Source organism: Bubalus bubalis, chromosome X, assembly GCF_019923935.1.
Source record: "Bubalus bubalis isolate 160015118507 breed Murrah chromosome X, NDDB_SH_1, whole genome shotgun sequence".
In the NCBI taxonomy this organism is placed as follows: domain Eukaryota; kingdom Metazoa; phylum Chordata; class Mammalia; order Artiodactyla; family Bovidae; genus Bubalus; species Bubalus bubalis.
This window is the reverse complement of record NC_059181.1, coordinates 20,687,668-20,708,147: the sequence shown is the minus strand read 5'-3', so window position 1 is coordinate 20,708,147 and position 20,480 is coordinate 20,687,668. Positions and strand designations below refer to the sequence as shown.

The 20,480-nt window shown below is 40.9% G+C and overlaps 1 protein-coding gene across 5 annotated transcripts in view; it reads right to left on the bottom strand.

Moving 5' to 3' along the window:
- PHEX (phosphate regulating endopeptidase homolog X-linked) overlaps nucleotides 1-20,480 on the bottom strand; it is a 227,349-nt gene that overhangs the window by 133,775 nt on the left and 73,094 nt on the right. For all 5 annotated transcript variants that reach the window (XM_044937419.1, XM_044937416.2, XM_044937415.2 and 2 more), the window contains 6 exons: nucleotides 19,644-19,712; nucleotides 17,013-17,129; nucleotides 14,171-14,254; nucleotides 12,828-12,973; nucleotides 4,589-4,682; nucleotides 2,275-2,403 (listed from right to left, as the gene is read on the bottom strand). In XM_044937419.1, the coding sequence (XP_044793354.1) occupies nucleotides 2,275-2,403; nucleotides 4,589-4,682; nucleotides 12,828-12,973; nucleotides 14,171-14,254; nucleotides 17,013-17,129; nucleotides 19,644-19,712 (639 nt within the window). The remainder of the gene's footprint in view (nucleotides 1-2,274; nucleotides 2,404-4,588; nucleotides 4,683-12,827; nucleotides 12,974-14,170; nucleotides 14,255-17,012; nucleotides 17,130-19,643; nucleotides 19,713-20,480) is intronic.

Below are 20,480 nucleotides of genomic sequence, written 5' to 3'. Positions count from 1 at the left end.
TTTTTAGAGGATAGTGAAAGGAAAGGCGGGGTGGGGGTGGGGGTGAGTCCCTGCATTGTATTTCTATTTCTAAGCCACTTAGTAGTTGCTTCGGAGAAGGCAATGGCACCCCACTCCAGTACTCTTGCCTGGAAAATCCCATGGATGGAGGAGCCTGGTGGGCTGCAGTCCATGGGGTCGCTAAGAGTCCGACACGACTGAGCGACTTCACTTTCACTTTTCACTTTCATTCACCGGAGAAGGAAATGGCAACCCACTCCAGTGTTCTTGCCTGGAGAATCCCAGGGACGGGGGAGCCTGGTGGGCTGCCGTCTATGGGGTCGCAAAGAGTTGGACACGACTGAAGCGACTTAGCAGCAGCAGCAGTAGTTGCTAAACATGAGAGAGTGTGAAGAAAAGAGAGCCCTCTTACACTGTTGGTGGGAATGGAAAAAAATAGTACAGCCACTATGGAAAACATTAGGGAGGTTTCTTAAAAAACTAAAGTAGAACTATCATATGATCCAGCAATCCTATTCCTGGGCATTTATCCAAAGAAAACTCTAATTCAAAAAAAAAGCAAGCACCCCATTGTTCACAGCAGCACTATTTACAATAGCCAAGAATGGAAGCAACCTTAGTGTCCATCAACAGATGAATGGATAAAGAAGGTGCAATATATATACATATTACACACACACACAAACACAAGCACACGCAATGGAACATTACTCAAGCATAAAAAAGAATGAAATAATTCCATTTGCAGCAACATGGACGGACCTAGAGATTATCATACTAAGTGAAGTAAGTCAGACAGAGAAAAAAAGATACCATACAATATCACTTAAATGTGGAATCTTAAAAAAAATGATACAAATGAACTTATTTATAAAACAGAAATAGACTCACAGACATAGAAAACAAACTTATATTTACCAAAGGGGGTTAGAGGGGAGGGATAAATGTTAACAAATACATACTACTATATATATAAAATAGATAAACAACAAGGTCTTACTATATAGCACAGGGAATTATACTCAGTATCTTATAATAACATATGATGGAAAAGAATCTGAAAAAGAATAGATATATATGTATGTATAACAATCACATGGCTGTATATCTGAAACTAACACAACTTTGTAAAGCAACTATTACTTCAATAAAAATTGTTTGTTTGGGGGGCGTTGGGGAGGGATGTTCAAGTGGGAGAGGACATGGGTAAACCTATGGCTGATTCATGTTGATGTTTGGTAGAAACCAATGCAATACTGTAAAGCAATTATCCTTCAATTAAAAACAAATAAATTTTTTAAAATTGTTTCTTATCAACCCAATCAAACAATGGGCAGAAGACCTAAATATGCGTTTCTCCACAGATGGCCAATAGACACATGAAAAGATGCTTGACATTGCTAATTGTTACATTATAGTATATACATAACTATTACAAACATAACTAAGTCATTTTGCTGTAAACCAGAAACTAACACAACACTGTAAATCAACTATACTTCAATTTTTTAAGTTGTTTATTTTGAAGAAAATACCTAAGTATAACTGGCAAAAAAGGAAAGTTGTTAAACATATTACAAATCATTTCATCACTGGGTCTCCAGCTTCCTAATCTTTAAAACAAAGAAATTTGTCTGGAATATCTCTATCTTTTGTAATTACAATGGTTCAAATATCTAATCCCAAAATTATCCAGGCCCTCTTTTTCCTAAGCATTGACTGAACACATTTAATTTCTACAGGAGAAATTCTGACTCTAAATGGCATGATTTCATGCTGTTTTCTCATTTCTAAATTTTCATGATGGCATTGAAACATGTATAATATCATATAAGAAACGAATCGCCAGTCCAGGTTCAATGCAGGCTACAGGAAGCTTGGGGCTGGTGCACTGGGATGACCCAGAGGGATGGTATGGGGAGGGAGGTGGGAGGGGGGTTCAGGATTGGGAACACGTGAAGATGGGTACACCCATGGCAGATTCATGTTGATGTATGGCAAAACCAATACAATATTGTAAAGTAATTAGCCTCTAATTAAAATAAATAAATTTAAAATTAAAAACATAAATAAATTTTCATGATAACATTCTACATTTGAGTTTTGAATTAATATGGTACTGCAAGAATTCCTCTTTGAAGCAAAACTGTTATCTAGATTCATCACTTTAAGAGCTAGAAGGCTGATACTGGCCTGCTGACCATATTATCTATCTCGGATCTGGTTAACTGCCATTGTTTTCATCAGCTGGGGGCGGTGGGGGGCAGCACTTACCATTTCCTTCTTGTCTTCCTGGAAGTGTACATCCACAAACATTTTTCCAACGACATAAGGGAGGGTACTTTCAATGAAGTTCACACATTTGTCCCACTGAGGCAACAAAGTTGTGGTCCCCTGGATTACCTGTGGGAGATAATCGAACCAGAATGAGCTTCACTTGGATAAAACCAATGGCTGAAAAAATGTTCAAACAACCTGAAGGACACAGTCTACAAAGCACTGCATCCCGCAACCCATATACATGTGTCAGATAGTAAACCAAAGGTAAAATCGAATGAAGAAAAATATTCTGCTTGTCTCATTATATATAAAACCAAGAGAAAATATTTTAAGAGAGGATAATAATGTATCCCTCCTTTCCTTCCAATTTTCCCACTGAACAAAGGATGTAGACAATAGCATAGTTTTTCTGCAGTTGGCAGGGACATGAAAGGATACTGTCCAAGTGTCCAGATGGTAGTTAATACCTTCTGAGAACTAAACTTCTACCAAGAAAGGTTTAAAATCAATGGGTGATCAAAGTTCCCCCACTCCCAGCAAAGGCTTCCTTGCTCTGGAAAGTACACTCACATGTCAGACCAGGAAAATATGCCCACCATGAACAACCCAGGAGGTATATTTACATTGTGTCATAACAGAACACACTGGTAACCAAGTAAAAAATAGATGTGTTTTTCTCATCTGTCCCAATTAAACCATTATAAGAAAATATTTACAAACAAATAAGGAAGGTCCAAAGCAGGACTTGGAAGGCTCAAAGGCTTACTGTTCAGGGTTGAAGACAAAGAAATTAATATCATTTAAGTTGCCCCTGTGGGTTGGGAGTTTGGAGCGCTCAAAATGCAAAGTAAAGGTAGAGAGCAAGGGGAGGCTCTGAGAACGGTGGCTGGAGGCATCCGGTGAATGATATTGACCCCGCTTGTAGGTACAGAGCAAATGTGATTAACACTGAAATTTATCTATTCTTCCTCTACTTTCTGATAACATAACCACTCTCTGAGGAGAGTACGGAATGAATCTATTTTAAAAACTTCTAGATAAAGAGATCCTATAACTTTCTTTGGCAATTCAGTATTATATTTAGCACTTTATGCTTAAGAAACATCCCTTCATACCTAACCTTAAATTTTCACACACTACTTCTTACACCTCTCTCTCTTATTTTCTTCACAGTGGGGGTGGAAAGCAGCTGGGTACCATCTTTTATGGGATCCATAGAAGTTAAAAATATACACAGACACATATATATAATCTACTAGTTTTACAGCTTAACCCTTTGATATGACCTCAATATATATAGTTGTTTTATGATGTTTTCTATCAAGTTCAGTACCCTAGTGACTTCAAGGGCCAAAATGTATCCAAAATAATTGTGCTACTACTCAAGAGCAATGACCCACTAGGAACTTCTCTAGCTGCCATTTTCCCTAATAATTAAAATGTCTATTAAATGAAATTAGAGCTTACAAAATTTTCCATTACTTAACTACAAATTAAGAGAAAATTAACTGAAAATATTTGTTAAGGTCCCAAAATTCTTAAAATGTTAAAAAAAAAAAAGAGCCACAAAACCCTTAAGTCTGTATTGGTAAGAGAATCACTCAGACAAAAACCTCTGAAACTGAGTGACACTTATGTAAGCTAAAGAGGAGAACAAGTGTGGGAGAAGAGCAGAGATCACAGGGCTGGATGAGGAGGGGGGAAAGAAAAGTGTTTTAGGCAGTTGAGCCACATCTCAGAGGAGACTAAATTTAGGCCTTGTTGGCCTAATAGAATTAGGATAAATTAGATTGAATTAAGAATACCAACACTAATGAAAAAGAAAAAAAAAAGGCAAAAAAAGACTGAAGATCAAGCTAGAGACAAAACAGTACCCCTGAATTAAAGATGAAACTTTACCATCTAATACATATAGCATGCATATTCTGAATATTCAGAATACTGAAAACGAAAGATAGTTACAAATATATCACTAAGAAAAAATTATAATTGTAGTGACCCACTTAAAAACACTGGGGGAAAGGGGAATAAATTGGTAAGAAGGGGAGGGTGAAAATGTGATGGTCTCAAGTATTGCCCTAAATATCTTTATATACCTTCATCAAAGAAGAGCTTGAATATACTTTACTGTATATAAGGTTTACCTCAATAAAAAGAAATAAAGCCAAAAAAAAAAGTAGAACTTGAGCTGTAAAACTCCCTCTGCCCAATACCTAAAGATGATTTTTATTGGATTAGTTAATATACAGACTGTTCTGGCATGTAAAGTTATCCAGTGATGTAACACTGCAATCTTCTTAAAACTTACCCGTGAGAACTCCAGCCACCTATACTGAAAGCGCCTGCTTAAGTTTGGAATTCTGGAATAAACCATCCTCCACACCAAATAGTTGGCAATGGTCCTGTTAACAGAAAGAGAACACATTTATTGTACTAAGCTTGATATCTGATGCTCTGCAGAACACCTTGGGAAAATCTGTTGGCAAAGCTCCATGGAGGGACCTTTTGCTCATACAAAACTGCAGAACTTTCACTTGAGAAATGACATCAGATGATACAATGTCAATAAGCTCAACCAAAAATGGCTTGCTTTTCACCACCTAATGCAGACAGATGATACAAAAATTCCAGCCCCAGGTCTCAGCATGAACATTTTGCTTTCCCACTCACAACATGGAGTCCACTGTTATCCATGCTTTCATGCCTAGAAATTGTTGATACCTTCCAAATATTAGGTGACTTGACAAAATGCAGATGGATTCTTACCTTTTGGAAACAAAATGCAATATACCAGCTAATGCCAATTACCTAGATATGCACCCTTGTTCGATACGTACTAGATGTGGGAGTTTGGGCAAGTCACTAAAGTTCATTGATTTCATCTTTCTTTGTCATATAATGAGGATGACCTCTACCTTACAGGGTTATTGTGAAGTTAAAATAACTAACAAAATGTTTGACAGAGTAAATTTCAGGTTTTCTTATTGTTGTTCACGTCCAAACACATAAACAACCCCATACACTCATAATATCCACAACACATATTTTTAATAATCCATTACATTTTCTTAATTTCTGCCTTTTTCTATAAGCAAAAGGCACCTTGACCTCAAAAGTATGTGTGATCTGAGTTAATTTCCAACTCAATAGTGATGATGAATTTTTAATGACCCATTCCCTCCCAGCTGTGCCATTACCATGGTGACTAATAACACACATTCTTGAGATGGCTCTTGGGGTCAGCCAGCCATGTGAGAGCAGTGTGACATGATGGTAACTGGCCAATCAAGAGTAACCCACACTCTCATTTGCATGGCATCCTAACTCAGTGGACATTCACTCTTAGCAACTAAATCCATTTCAGTGTATACACCCAACATATGTATAGCTATTTTAATTTATATAGAGATATACTAATGGGCTAACATATCAGGACTGTCTTTAGCAAATTTAGAAATAGAAATTTTGAAAGATAAAATGAAATAAAGATGTTTTCCAAAGTCCTTAATTAATCCTTCAAACACTTTTAGTTAATTCTTCAATACACATTATCCATATGGGATTAGGTTAATACAACAACAGTCAATGTAAATCAGCATCCCATATAGTCATCTTGACTATTTCAAAATATTGCAACCATATCCTTCCCAGATCTGGTTAGAACAGCACTGTTTTTATCTTGTCATCTGGCCAACGAAGATGGCATAACTAGAGTGGGAGAAGGGCCACTTCTGACATTTTCTTCCCATTCACTTTGTGCTTATACTATTAATAATAGTTTCAACTCCTGTTTCTCTACAAGAATTTTTTAAATCATTTGCTCACTTTGTGAGGATTGAACCAATAGTAAAATTCATAAATATATAGGTATATGTAAATGACTTGAGATTATTTTCAATATATGGAATAAAAACTAATCAGTGAAGGTAACACTGCCCACTCTCATACATGGTATATAGATCAAATGAAGGGTTCATGGCTATCTATACAGCAAAACTAATACAGCCTAGCTATTTTTTCAGTAGAAAGAATGATACATAGAGGTTCTAAAATTTTCTCCTTGGGGTTCCCTGGTGGCTCAGTGGTAAAGCATCTGCCTGCCAATGCATGAGACACAGGTTTGATCCCTGATCTGGGAAGATCTCACATGCCATGGGGTAACCACGCCTGTGCACCACAAGTATTGAGCCTACGCTCTAGAGCCCAGGAGCCACAACTACTGAGCCTGTGGGCTGCAGCGACTGAAGCCCGTGTGCCCTAGAGCCTGTGCTCCATAATAAGAGAAGTCACCACAAAGAAAAGCCTGTGTACCACAGCTAAAGAGTAGCCTTCACTTGCTGCAACTAGAGAAAAGCCCGTGCAGCCATGAAGACCCAGCAGAACCAAATAAATAAACTTTTTTCAAACAATTTAAAAAATATTTCTTCTCAGACCCCATGGATTTTGTTGAAGTATGCACACTTCCCCTCAGAGACCACCACTCTCATCAGCAAAGTCTAGCCCTTGTCCTTGCTCTTCTGAGGCACTATAATAAGCATGTAGTTTCAGGTCATTTCTTTGAATCTTTTGAGTTCACATCCCTAATCCTGAGCAAGACAAGTGCTCATATTGTTGGCCAAGTATCCTCCCAGATGCCACGAGGAATGCAAATAAATAGGAATTCACACCTACATTCAGAGAACTTAAAAGTCTAGCTAGGGGATATGGGACTTCAGATTTCAGCTTGTTCATAGAAATGGGTTTTTCCATTGAATGGGATACATGGTAAGTACACAAGGGATCCTTCCATCATTCGCTCATTCAGCACCTCCTGAACACCTGATACATACAAATAGTTCTAGGTGCTGGCAGATGGAAAGGTGAGGAAGCTATAGTCCCTGATCTCCTGGAGCTTTCAGCTGAGCAGGGGAAACAGGCAAGCACATAGCAATGATGTGACAGACCCTAGCACCCACAACTGCATGCCAGAGAGTTGGCTGGAAGACTGCCTGCCTCAAACTGGGGGATGAGAGTAGGCATCAGGAGAGGGACGGGCCCTGGGCCATGAAGGCTTTAGGGTGTGGAGTGGGAATATAAACTCTGGAGCAAGAATTTAGCCTCTCTGAAGCTAAATAATGGAGGAATAGCTTGTGTGTGAGCGGGGATGGTGAGCAAGTTCATCACTCACAGAGCTGGGCAGAAAGGCCAGCTACAGCCGGGAAGATGCAAGCAGCAATTAGGGTCCAATATCTAGAATGTTAAAGGGGCAGAGACCAACCCTAATGCAAGGTCTGTAGGCTCTTCAACCTTAAAACACTGCTTCCAGGGTGTGAGAGCTGTGCTGGATCCCTACGTACAGATTCCAAGGAGATCCGTGGCCAGCAGATACGCTTACATGAATTCAAAAGCTATTCCCTCATGGTGGTTGTGATGCACCAGATTAACTGGGGAATGATGGTGTGAGGATGGGGCCTGATGGTGGCAGTAAAAGACGCAGCATGATGCAACTATGTTGGGGTCTTAGATTTTTCTGCCTTTCCAGCTCCCTTGAAATCACACTGCTAAGGCATCTCGTATTACCTCTAACTCCCACAGCACCGCTACAGGAGAGATGTCCTCGTATGCATTTTACATGACAGGAAACTTGAGGCCTAGAACCATGAAGTAACGCCTCAGGATCACATACTCAGTCGGTCTCCAACTTACAATCACCAGATGCCCAGGCCACTCCAGACCAATTCAATCAGTGTCTCTAGGATGAGACCCAGCACAAATATTATTTTTAAATCGCCCCAGCTAAGTCCAGGGTGTAACCAAGTTGAAGAACAGGTGTAATAAGCATGTAGTTTCAGGTCATTCCTTTGGATCTTTTGAGTTCACATCCCTAATCCTGAGCAAGACACCAAGAGCTAACTGTTGGCCAAGTATCCTCCCAGATGCCACGAGGAATGCAAAGAAGGCTAGACAAGCCTAAGATATGTCTGACTCGAAAGCCTCTGCTTTTCCCCATGCCACACATGGACAGATTAACCCCTCTTGTTCCACCAAGATTTCCTAGCCAGTCAAAACCGTCCAACAAAGGCACTTTCCAAAAATCTGTGGGTATGAAGAAAGAACAGTGTATGAGGGCTCCACAGGCAAGGCATTATAAGACCACAGCACAGGACCTCTGACAGCTAGAAGCCAGAAGCAGGGAAGCTCGCACAGGGAGACAATGGCACTGATGAGCTGCTCCAGCATTATAAATAAACTGACAGAACACTGGGGAGCACAGCTCTGGAGTGCTGATATTACACACCAGGAACAGATCTGACCGGAATGACTGAATGACTGCCACTTAATGCTCAAAAAAACAAACAAAAAGAAGACTCAGCAATAGTCCTTAAAAATAACACATCTTTCTCTTTTCAAAAAGCATTTTCAGCAGTATGGTAATTTCCCCCAAATGGCAATCAATAAAGTAGAGGAAAACAGAGGCTCAAGAGAGAGAGAATCCACCACAAAGAGAGCAACGTGAAATCATTTCCCAAAGCCTCTGACGAGGGAGATTTTTTTTTAAAGAAGATTTTTCTGACCCTTGTTGTCAATTAGTGACAGCTTATATTTGTACTGTATTGCATTTAAGAGATCATAAAAAAAAAGATCATAAAGATCTTCTCTGAGCCTCATGACAATGCTGTGGGGTGGTTATTATTATTATTCCAATTTTCAGATAAATAAAACAAAGATCTGAGGTCAAAGTACTTCTAAGCATGTGTCAAATCTAGGACTAACATTTGGATCTTCAGATTCCATGGCTTGCATTTGCTTCTCTGAGCCAAACCACCTGAGGTAAGCCAAACAGGTACCTCTCAAAGGTTCTCAAAGCTGAAGAGATCTTCCTAAACCCTAGAGGCTGCCCAGAGGTATGCAGCATCAGCATCACCTGAGAATTCCTTGGCCTCCCCCAAGATCTACTAAACCAGAAATTGTTGCCACTTTTTTCTTTCTCTCTCTCTTTTTGGCCATGCTGCACAGCATGTGGAACCTTAGTCCCCTGACCCGGGATCATGCCCACGCCTTCTGCAGTGGAAGAGCAGAGTCTTAACCACTGGACTGCTAGGAAGGTCCAGAAACCCCTCAAAGGCAACATCCAGGTTAATGTTAGTCCCATCACCCAACATGCTCAACATTGAGGACATACTCCTTTTCCACTATCCCCTACCTGAAAAACTCCTCCTTATCCTTTGGAGTCCTGCTTCTGTGTCACCTCCGAGATAGTGGTCATGGGGCCATCTGGTTAACTTCTAGAAATTTTTAGGAAGAATCTTCCATGTGAGAAGTACCATACTAGGCCATGATGTTATAAAAACAATTACAGGAGTGTCCACCATCAAATGTTCACTGTTTCATGAGGGTGAGGGAGAGGAGCAAACCAAAAAATTAGATAATTTCTTTGATATTTCAGTCTTGGGCACAAAGCTAGACTCTATTTCCCATCTTCTCTTGCAGTTAAATTGGTCATGTGACTGAGTTCTGGTCAATGGAATGGACACATACCACTTCAAGGCCTTCCCATAAAACCTCCTATGCAATCCTCTACTCTCTTTCCCCATCCATCAGCTGAATGGAGAAGATTCCAAAAGGCCAGATGAAGGCAGAACCACAAGATGGAAGGAGTCTAAGTTCCTGAGTCCCTGCTTGGAGGAAAGCTGCCTTACGGGGACAGCCATGCTGGACATTCCAGGAGCGCAGGGTACAATCGTCATGGTACAAACCAGTAAGTGTAGGGGTGCTTATTAGAGTGACTGGTATGTCCTGACTAATAAAGTAACTAAGGGAACCCAAGGGCACATTTCCTTGACCACTCTTGTGCTACAACCCAAGGAGAGGATCTGCTTGGAGCTTTCCTCCAAGCAGATGATTTGCAGTCTAAAAAACTTACTGTGGGGACTTCCCTGGTGGTTCAGTGGATAAGAATCCACCTCCCAGTGCAGGGGACAAGGGGACATGGGTTTGATCCCTGGTTTGGGAAAACCCCACATTCTGTGGAACAACTAAGCCCACGTGCCACAACCACTAAAGCCTGTGCACTCTAGAGCCAGTTCTCCACAAGAGAAGCCACCACAACAAGAAGCTCGCACAATGCAACGAAGAGCAGCCCCTGCTTGCTGCAAATAAACCCCATTGAAAGCAACAAAGAACCTAATGCAGTCAAAAATAAATAAATAATAGATAAATACAGTAGTTTAAAAATAAATAAAAGTAGTCTTTAAAAAAACTTTCTGTGCTCCGCAAATAAAGTGTTATCAAAATTTTCAAGAAGCATACAGGGTTTTGAAATCTCAACATACACACAATACAAGTTGTTTCTGATGAATCAGTTGCTAAAGAGTAAACTATGTGACAGAGAGTTGGAAGTTTCAAAATATCTGCAGATCATCTTTTGTTACGGACATAATGTCTGCAGTTAGTTTTTCTATTTACATTTCTTCCACTGTAGTTCACTATGCTTACATCTAAGTTATCATTTTAATAAGAACCAGATTAAAATCTCCCTTCAGTCGTGGTCTTTCTTGGCCCTTTTTGTCATGACAGATCCTGCGGTTCTAAAGCGTAATCACCACCAAAGAGATTATCTAATACAGTAAACCAAGGCCCAATCTATTATTCCTTGGTTGTCAATTAGGCTTTTATGGAAATAAAATCAGTACAGTTTCAAAAATTACCTACTAATTTACAACTGAAGATAACACAGACACTGGAAGAAACCAACTCACTAAGTTCTGGAGAATGTGTACATAGCATGCAAACTCCATCTTTCAACAGAAATTACCACCACAATTTAAAAAGTGTTGAGTAACTCAATGGCATAGGAGTACAAAATCATTGGGGTCATATTTTACAAAATTTCAGAGCTAGGAAGTACACATGAAAAAGTTTCTAAAGCAGTGAATCCCCCCAAAAAAACTAATCATAAGATTCCTGGGGTGCTTGTTAAAATACAGATTTCTAGGCCTCGCTCCAGATCTATAGAGGAGGACTGCTCGAATCTGCATTTTTACCAGAGGCCCAAGGTGATGCTGTTGGCATTACTGATCCACAGATCACACTTGGAATATCAAGGTTTCACCCCACACAGAATCTGAAATGAATTTATTATTTCTACTCTCCCTTTTCTGTATGCTTACTTTTCTGTATGCTTTCTTCAATGAACAACACATTGTTTTTATTTTAAGAAAATAGCATCTTAAAAAGAAGAGCTCTTCAAAAGTGTCTAAATGTTTTCATAGGTGGGGATGGATGCTAAATTTTATTCCCAGGACTTCTCCAGGTGCCTCTTTTTTTTCACATAATTCCTGGCAACATAACCTTGTCTAAGTCCAAATAAGTAAGTATGATTTGGGGGACTTCCCTGGTGGTCCAGTGGCTAAAACGCCATGCTCTGAATGCTAGGGGTCTGGGTTTGATCTCTGGTCAGGAAACTAGATCCCACATGCTGCAACTAAGACCTGACACAGTCAAACAAATATTTTTATAAAAGAAAATATGATTTTTAATCATGGTCCAGCAATTAGCCGATTAAACTGTGATTGTGAACTATTTGACCTTCTTGTGCTTCATTTTCTGTAGTCAAACCTGAATGGCTTCATGAGGATGCAAAATTCTCTTTCCTGATCTAAAATATGACACAAATGAAACTATCTATGAAATAAAAAATAGAATCATGGACATAGAGAACAGACTAATGGTTGCCAAGGGGGAAGGGGTTGGGGGAGAGATGGAGTCGGAGGCTGCAGTTAGCAGATGTAAGCTTTTACATATGGAATGGAGAAACAACAAGGTCCTACTGCATAGCACAGAGAACTCTAGTCAATATCCTATGATGAACAATAATGAAAAAGAATATTACACAATGTATAGATAGAACTGAATCACTTTGCTGTACATCAGCAATTAACATAACAATGTAAATCAACTATATGTCAATTAAAAAGTTATCTTTCCAGAACATTTTTAGAATTTCCTTGCTTTGTAGTGCCAAAGGAACAAAGCAACAAATTCTAAAATATTGTTTAAAAAAAGAAAAACCTGACAGTTCCTGACATTCTTTCACCAGTCTAATTTTTCTACAGCTTTCTGAGTGGTCTTAAGTCTTTTCAGTATTGGTACTTTGGTTTATTGACACAAAGTGACTTATTGGCTTAAAAGAAGAAGGAAGGAAAAAACAGCCATAGACCAAGAATGAACTAGAGGAAAACAAAGATGTTCATATAGAAATCTCAAAAAATAACATCACTATATAACTAGTTTCCAAAACTAATAAACAATTTAGGCTTTCAGAGGGAATATGCAGAAAGATCAGAAATAAGGGGCAAAAATATTGTATATTTGTTGTCATTGTAGTAAATAAACTACACCAGATGATGGTCTCAGCTCGTTTGTCACAAAGGACACCACAACTTTCCCCAAGACTTTTTTGATATAACTTTCTTTAAAAAACAGTTTTCAAAGGACACGAGGGGGAAGACCTTGTAATTTCAAAGGAAAAATAAAAGTCACAGTAAAATGTACAAGAAAGCTCTTACTTCTTCCTCTCAGAGCCTAATATCCTAAACAAATCCTTAAAGTATTGAGGGACTCGGACCACCACGTTCTCTGAGGGGCCAATGTCTTTCAGTTCAGGGTAGAGTCTGACATCAATGACCTTCTTGATGTAGCTCAGCCAGTCGAACTGCGGAGACAAAGACAAAAAAACACAGTGAGAGAAACTCTGCTGGGGAACAATCAAGGAGAAAGGCAACCAGAGTCAGTAGAATGTAATCCATGGCTTGTGATCTCAGACCAAATAAACATCCAACTGCTCAAATCTAGAAGATAAATGCCTGATCACTGCCACCCAGATCAGACTTGCTGGCTGAATCATAAATGGAGCATGTGTCTGTGCCATCTGTGTATGGAGCACATGTGTGTGCACATACTCACCCAGCAGCACATGTGCTCACGTCCCTGCACTCTCATCCTCCCATCTCCTCCTCCCACCTTCTCTCCTGCTCTCTCTCTCTCTCTCCATCCCTCTTGCAGTAGCACTCACCTCCCTTCTCCCTGCACTCGGCCCCATTCCACGCTCATTCACTCTCCTGTCCCCATAGACATAGATGCCCCGCGACAATTCTGGTTCACCCTCTGGCACAGCCTTTCTTACACCAAGGGAAACAAACAACACAGAGTAACACGTGTCTCCCCTTCATAGCATCACTGTCTTGGCGTTTTGACCTGGCTACCTAGAAAGTCCTTTCCAGGCTTTTCCTTTTCTTTGCTCCCCTGCCTGCCTCCACTAGTGAAATGGAAAGCCAGTCACTCACTTGCCCAACCTACCCTGTAAGGAGGTAGTCCCACATGCCCCAGTTTTACTCAGTAAGAAATAAAGGGATGACACGTGGAAAGGCGTTGGTTTTTCCTGGTAGAAGAGTTAAACATGGCCCATACGGGGGCTTGCCCCTTCTTCCTGCTCTGAGGACAGATGTGACATATGCAGCTATGGCGGCCACCTTACAACCCTGAGTCATCAACTATGCAGTCAAAAAGCCGACATTGTAAAAAGAGTGGAGTGGAAAGAAAGAACTTGGATCTTTGACAATGTTGTGCAACAGCTAAACCAACACCAACAGCAACCTATGTCTAGACTTTTGTCTATATAAGGAAATAGGCTTTAAGTTTTTAGGCCACTCTTGGAAAAGGTTTCTGTTCCATAGAGTATACGGCATCCCATGCATAGACAAGGGATATTTTATGTGATGACTGACAGAGATGGCGATGAGCAAGAAGACCAATGGTAGCTTTTATGAGGTAAAATTTTACACACAGGTGAAACAGAATTGCTTGTCAAATGACCAGTTGAGATACAATTTCCTGGGCTGCTTTCACTAACCTGGGGAATCATAGCACTCAGCTGGGAGATGTTCATTTTGTTGTACATGGCTTCACTGGTTCGGTTTTCATGCGGAATCATTATCTGGTGGAAAGAAACTTTGGTTACTTTTTTCAAACAAACCATTTCTAACTGCATAGCTACTTCCTACATGTGCCAAAACATCTGTATAGTATCATAAACTTTTTCAAGATTTTGGTGTGGTGACGAACCTGGGAGAGAGGAGGGGGGAAAAATCACTTTAGACAGGATTAAGAAAATAAAAAGAAACTTTCCTTTCCTGTTCAGTGTGAAACATTGGACTTGGTACAAAAATAACTACTCAAATCCCTCCCTAACCTTTCATGTGGATGGACGAAATCTATCACTGGCTTGGGGTAGATAGCCATGCTAAGATTGGGCAATTTGAGACAAACATCCGCTGTCCACCTGTAGTATCCAGGTAACAGCCTCTACAGTTCATAAACTACAGACCACCCCTTCATTCCCAGGGGAACGTTCTCACTAAGCGCACTAGACTATCTGAATAGCGCTGCCACCAGTGATCGTTCTGTCAACAGTTTCATGCCTCACTTCCCTTCTCCTCTCTGGTTTCTCTGGCCCGGAAATTTCCCTGGCCCCACTGCTAAAGGTATGGGTTCAGTTACCACCCAGACATATTTCCACATCTGCTTCTCCAGCCCTGACCCTTCACACTCCTTCCATTCCCAACACTTGTGCTCCTGGCAATTTTGGCAACATCAAATCGAAGCTTCTAGGCTCTGCCATATCTAATCTGAGAAGAGCAGCAACAATCATCTTCCTCACTTCTGCAGACAGGCAGTAGCTCCTCATACCGCTCAACACATCATGATTTTTCCTTAAGGCCCTCCATAATCTGATTCCCCTGCATTAAACTCTCCACCTTCCAACTCACACAGGACTCCCCTACCCTTGCACTCCTGTCCACCATCACTACCCTCATGGTTTGAACCATAAGTCAAGACTTTGCTTGTGATTCATTTTCTGTTGCAAGTCTTTCCAATTAAACTCCACTTGGCTCCAATCCCAAGGGCCATGCCATCAACAAGACCTCCCCTTAGGCACACATCTCTCTAGTTGGGATTAGCTGAACGCACACTTCCATGGCTGTGTTTACAAGGATTTCTGGGGGGCTTGGCGAAGTTGTCCTGTCTCCCCAGCTTTAGAAGTCTGCCTGGGATGATATGCCCCACTAATTCTGAAGGTCCCCAGTGACCTGGGATGTAAGATACAGAGATGAGCATTATCAGCTGGCAAAAAACCCAAGCACCATGGATTTGTCAAGATACAATCACAGAAGGCTGAGTGGCAGACATCTGTCTCCTCTTCCCTTTAGTGCCCTCAGCTTCTCCCTCCTCACCATCCATGGAGAGACTTCCTGTAGCTCACAGGCAACCTCCTGCCTCCATTTCAATCACTGCTTCAGAGAATGTCCGCACTCTTCCTCACTCCACTCAGACTCATAGGCCCAGGTTGGAGCCCTTTGGCCTTAGAGCTGTTTTCAGCTCTCTGTCAGCTCCTTCCTCCACCCCACGTATTTGTCACTTCATTTAGCCTCTTGACCATTCCCAGTCTTGCCTCGGCCCAGCTGTTTTGAGTTCCCTTTTTGGTTCAGATCCCTGGCTCAGGGCAAGGCCTTTCCCGCTGTATTGGAGCTTCAGTCCAAATGAGGTCTCTGGGTCTCCGATTTGCCTGGGAAGGGAATCCAGATGGCCTCTAGACATGGCAGAGAGGCCCAGTCTTTGACTCCAGAACATCTGCAGCAGTCTTTGCCGTCTTCAAAGGTGACACACAGGAAGGAACTGTATGTGCTGTGACTAGGGGGTCTGGAGAAAGACACACATGTACACCACACCAGCCAAGAGGCCGACTCCTCCAGACCCTATCCATCAGCCTGCTCCCACCTTGCCACCCCACGACACCTCGCCAAACACAAAACCAAACAGCACTTGGACTCCTAAGCACTTCAAGATTTTTACCAACTTCTATTATAAAAGACTACCAACAAATACACCACCACTTCTTGATAAAAGTATCATTTTTTTTTCACTACAGTGTATCTCCCCAAGCAGATTTCATCATATCTGTTCCATCCAATCCTGAGGACGTATAAAGATTTTATACTTTGGTTCTTCTAGAAAAGTTATTCTTTGAACAAAGCTAACCATTTAGGATTTCTCATTAGTCTCTCTCAAGTTTGTTCTTAGATCTTTTTGTCTCCACCATGAGACTGAAAGAATTTAAAAGGTGATTTACACAGAACACAACATATGATACAATGACATTCATGAAAGTGGGGCAAGAAAAGAAGGAAAACCAGGGCTGGGTATAAGAACTAATACATGCTTACCAGCCTGCCCTATACACTCTCTACATCAAATTATGTGACTAGACTTCCCAAAGCCTCAATCTTAGATGAGACTAATTCTGCATTGGAATGGTATAAAGAGTAAACTAGATTAAAAATAATCTTCCACTTAAGCCAAATTCATATGGATTTATCAAATGTATCATATTCTTCAGTTGAGGCCAAACAGGCATTTCCCTGGGAAAACAGAGAGAGCCTCTCCCTGCTGCTGTTCTTTGTGCACCACTGACGAGAATGTGGACGCTGACTGGGCTTCAAGCAGGGGCAGAAGAAGAGTTCTTCTATGTGTTATGGTTTTTCTTCCTGCTACTTCCCAGAGAGGGGTGCTATGAGTTCTATCTTGGACCCAAAGGACAATGCCACAAAATGATTTTTTATATATATTCTCATGCAAGATATATCACCTTTAAAATAAGGAGAAGGAAAAGAAAAAGATTTTAGATGAAGACTTACCTCAGCTATCTTTATTTCCAACCTAAGCACCGACTTCATGTCATGCTCTGCTCGGGAGCTATTAGCTCCCAAAAGCACAGCAGTATCCACCATGAATTTGTAAAGGGCATCCCGATACTGTAAGAGATAAAGAAGCAAGGGACCATGACAAGAGTCTATTAGGGAAGTATGTTTGAGGAACACAGAAGAGCAGAAACATCAGGTGGAAATAAATGCCCATTGTTTTCACTCTGTACTCAAAGTATGGTATGAGCATTATGCAATACCAACCACTCATCTACCACCTTGGGACAAAGAAGAATGATGGCTACTTGGGTACTGTTTCCATGACAGACAGAAATGTCCGGCCACCAAGAATCAAGAGAACTTGTTTTCTGGCAACCAGTAATATTAAGGATATATGAAACATCTACAAATGAGTCCAGACTCCTCTTTCCAGGCAAGTGAGGCTTTAATATTAAAAAAAATGGGAAAGAACTGGTTGCTAAAAGCAGGAGGCATGATCCATGAAGACTAGTGGGAACTGCGATTTATTTTCTTCCAGCTCAATTTACCCGTCTCCACACTAAAAACAAAAGACCAGCAATCGAATGTTTTTTTCCATTTTGTAGGGTTTTTACCAAGTTCTCCTCACTAGCTCAGGGAGAAAGGAAAGGAAAGATGAGAAAATGATGAAGAGAAATCGAGCAAATGCAGAAGTTCCTAGCTGCATGTTCAGAACCCATTTTCAGGCTATTCACATACTATTGGAGAGGAAGACCTTACTTTGTGGGAATTGAGGAATCTTGTGTGTGTGTGTCAAGGGGTGAGGGTGGGTCCCTTCTCCTTTCAGGTACATTTTAAGAACTCAACACAACAGCTATTAAACTGTTCCATAGTTATGCTATGGGAATAAGATTCCCTAATATACACCTTGATTCTGCAAAGCTATTCTTATAATGCTTATGACTCCGAGACCTGCACAGTGCTTGGCATATAGCAGGCCCTTAATAAATATTTGTTGAATCAGTAAGTAAGCCTCACAGATAGTCAGAATTAGAAATGTTTTGCAATTTCCAGTTAAATTCCAAAAATATTTATTCGATCAACACATATGCAAGACGTCTTGCTAGGCCTTCTGTGCACATAGGGGGAGTATAGGTGAAAAATTAAATAATACTTAAGTCTAGTTCCCAGTGTGTGATCCTGGGAGGGAGATAAACACGTCATTACTAATTTTAACACTAGCAACATCAAAATAAAGTCTTTACTAAAGCTGCTAAGTGCTTGGAAACTCAAGAACTAGTGAATTCTAGCCTCGAGAAACCAGGGAGAGAGTTTTTTAAAGGGGACAGATTCAGGAGCAGAGGCGTCCTTCTGAGAGATGTGCGAGCTGCCTTTGTTGGGGGAAGAATAAAGATAGGTGAGACAGCAAAGTGGTTTGGGACTAGGTTGTAAAGAGGCCTTGAACTCCCTCTAAGGAATACAGAGTCTAACTTGTGAGCAAAAGCACACTGGGACATGTACTTTGAGAGCTTGCCAAGTGGTGCTAAGGAGGTAATGGAATGAAGGGGAGGAGGGAATAGTTAAAAGGAGACTCAACAAGGATCTGCCCTAGGGCAGTAGGGAGACAAAGGAGGCACCAGGGGGAAGAGATATTTTGAAGGCAGAGTCTACAGGACTGATTGGTTACAGGGTGGGGACAACATTTCAAGCATGGCTGCGTATTAGGTGGTGACCCAAGTAGAAACAGAAGTGCCTCCAGACTGGTAAAAGTTCGTTCTGTCCAATTTCAAGAAGGAAAACTTGCCAACCTTCTTTGATGAGCGTCCTCAGCCAGAAAGTCGCTGAGGATCCTGCCCTTCAGAGCCTTCTAGATACAGGCTTTCCTATCAGCAAAGGAGCAGGGACTCCGTGAGAGCCAGCACTTCCCCCATTGAAGTCCCTGCATTCTCAGGGCAGGCCAGAAACCCGAGCCTCCCTGGTCAAGGGTCCCCCGGGCCTGAGGCTCCCTTGGAAGTTCAACAGAGGTTCCAAAATGAATTCAAAGTGTCAGGAATAAACCAGCTCTAATCCAATCTCCAGGAAATGACTAGGTTTCCAAGCCAAAGCAAGAAGTTTGAGAAGATTGATCCCATCTGGTTCTCATTAACCTTACGTTAACCTGGGGCACCAATTTAAAAAAACAGATTCCTAGGCCCCACTTCAAGTCTACTAAATCCGACTTCCCATGGCTGAGGCCCAAGAATCAACACTTAATAGAAGCTTCCGAGGTGATTCTTAAGCAATACAATTTGGGACCTGCTGGTCAACTGGGTGACCATTCCCACGCTTCTGCAATATACTGAGAGCTGTCCACACTTCTGAGGGCTGGCTGCAAGACCACTCCTTGGTTACTGCATTTGGTGTGCCGTCTTCCCTGCTCAACTATGAGGGCACTGCACAGGGAGTGCTCAGCCTTCATTTCCAGACTCCCAGAAAACAGGGAGGGCCATTTATCTGCCCAAATAAAAGTCCTTTGCTTCCTACATTTGGGAAAATGGTTGTCAAACACCAACACTGCTCCATTCGAGTAAAGAGTTAGGGATTTTAGAACAACTTATGAACCTCACAATGTCTGACAAGATGCAGAGTTGAATGAGGAAAACTTACAGACTTGGCTTCCGTGCTGTTATCAAGGTAGTCTTCCCTCACGGCTAGGGAGAGTGCCGCTTGGTCCAGCTGTTGAAACAAAAAACAAAGCATTCTGCTCGCACTGAAAATTCTTCCGTACCATGTTAATGAGTCATGAGATCAGGATCCCTGCCATATTTTGAGCATGTGTCACCATTACTAAAACAATTCAAAGCAAACAGGTGCTGCAGCAATCAATGACAGTTATCAAGAATCAGAGACCTGCCCCTGATTCCGATTCATGGTTTCTAACCTTTTGAGTTTCTAACAATACTAAATAGTGTCAAAGCTAAATGACTTTGAAATAGGATTATCTGATTACCCCCCTATTTTATGGGTGAAGAAACAAAATCCAGAGAGGTGATTTTGCTTTGAGAAATCTTTGCAAACTTTAGAACCCTCTTTGGAAAGTTTAAAATAGGTGATGAAAATACAAATAATAATCAGACAACTAAATATGTATAATTATTATTAGAGAAAATTACAGCATAATTTCTTGAATTAAAACTTTCAGCAGCTTAAAGGTAATCAAAGAGAAGATCATAATCTTTGCAAAAAAATGTGCTAGAATAATCAAATATCCATTTGCCAAAAAAAAATGAATTTCAAACCAGACCTCATGACCTGCACAAAAATTAATACGATATGGATCTAGAACGACATATAAACTACATATAAAACCTAACAATAAAAACTTCCAAAATCACTGTGGATTGGTGACTGCACACATGAAATTAAAAGAAGCTTGCTCCTTGGAAGGAAAGCTATGACAAACCTAGACAGCGTATTAAAAAGCAGACACATTACTTTGCCAAC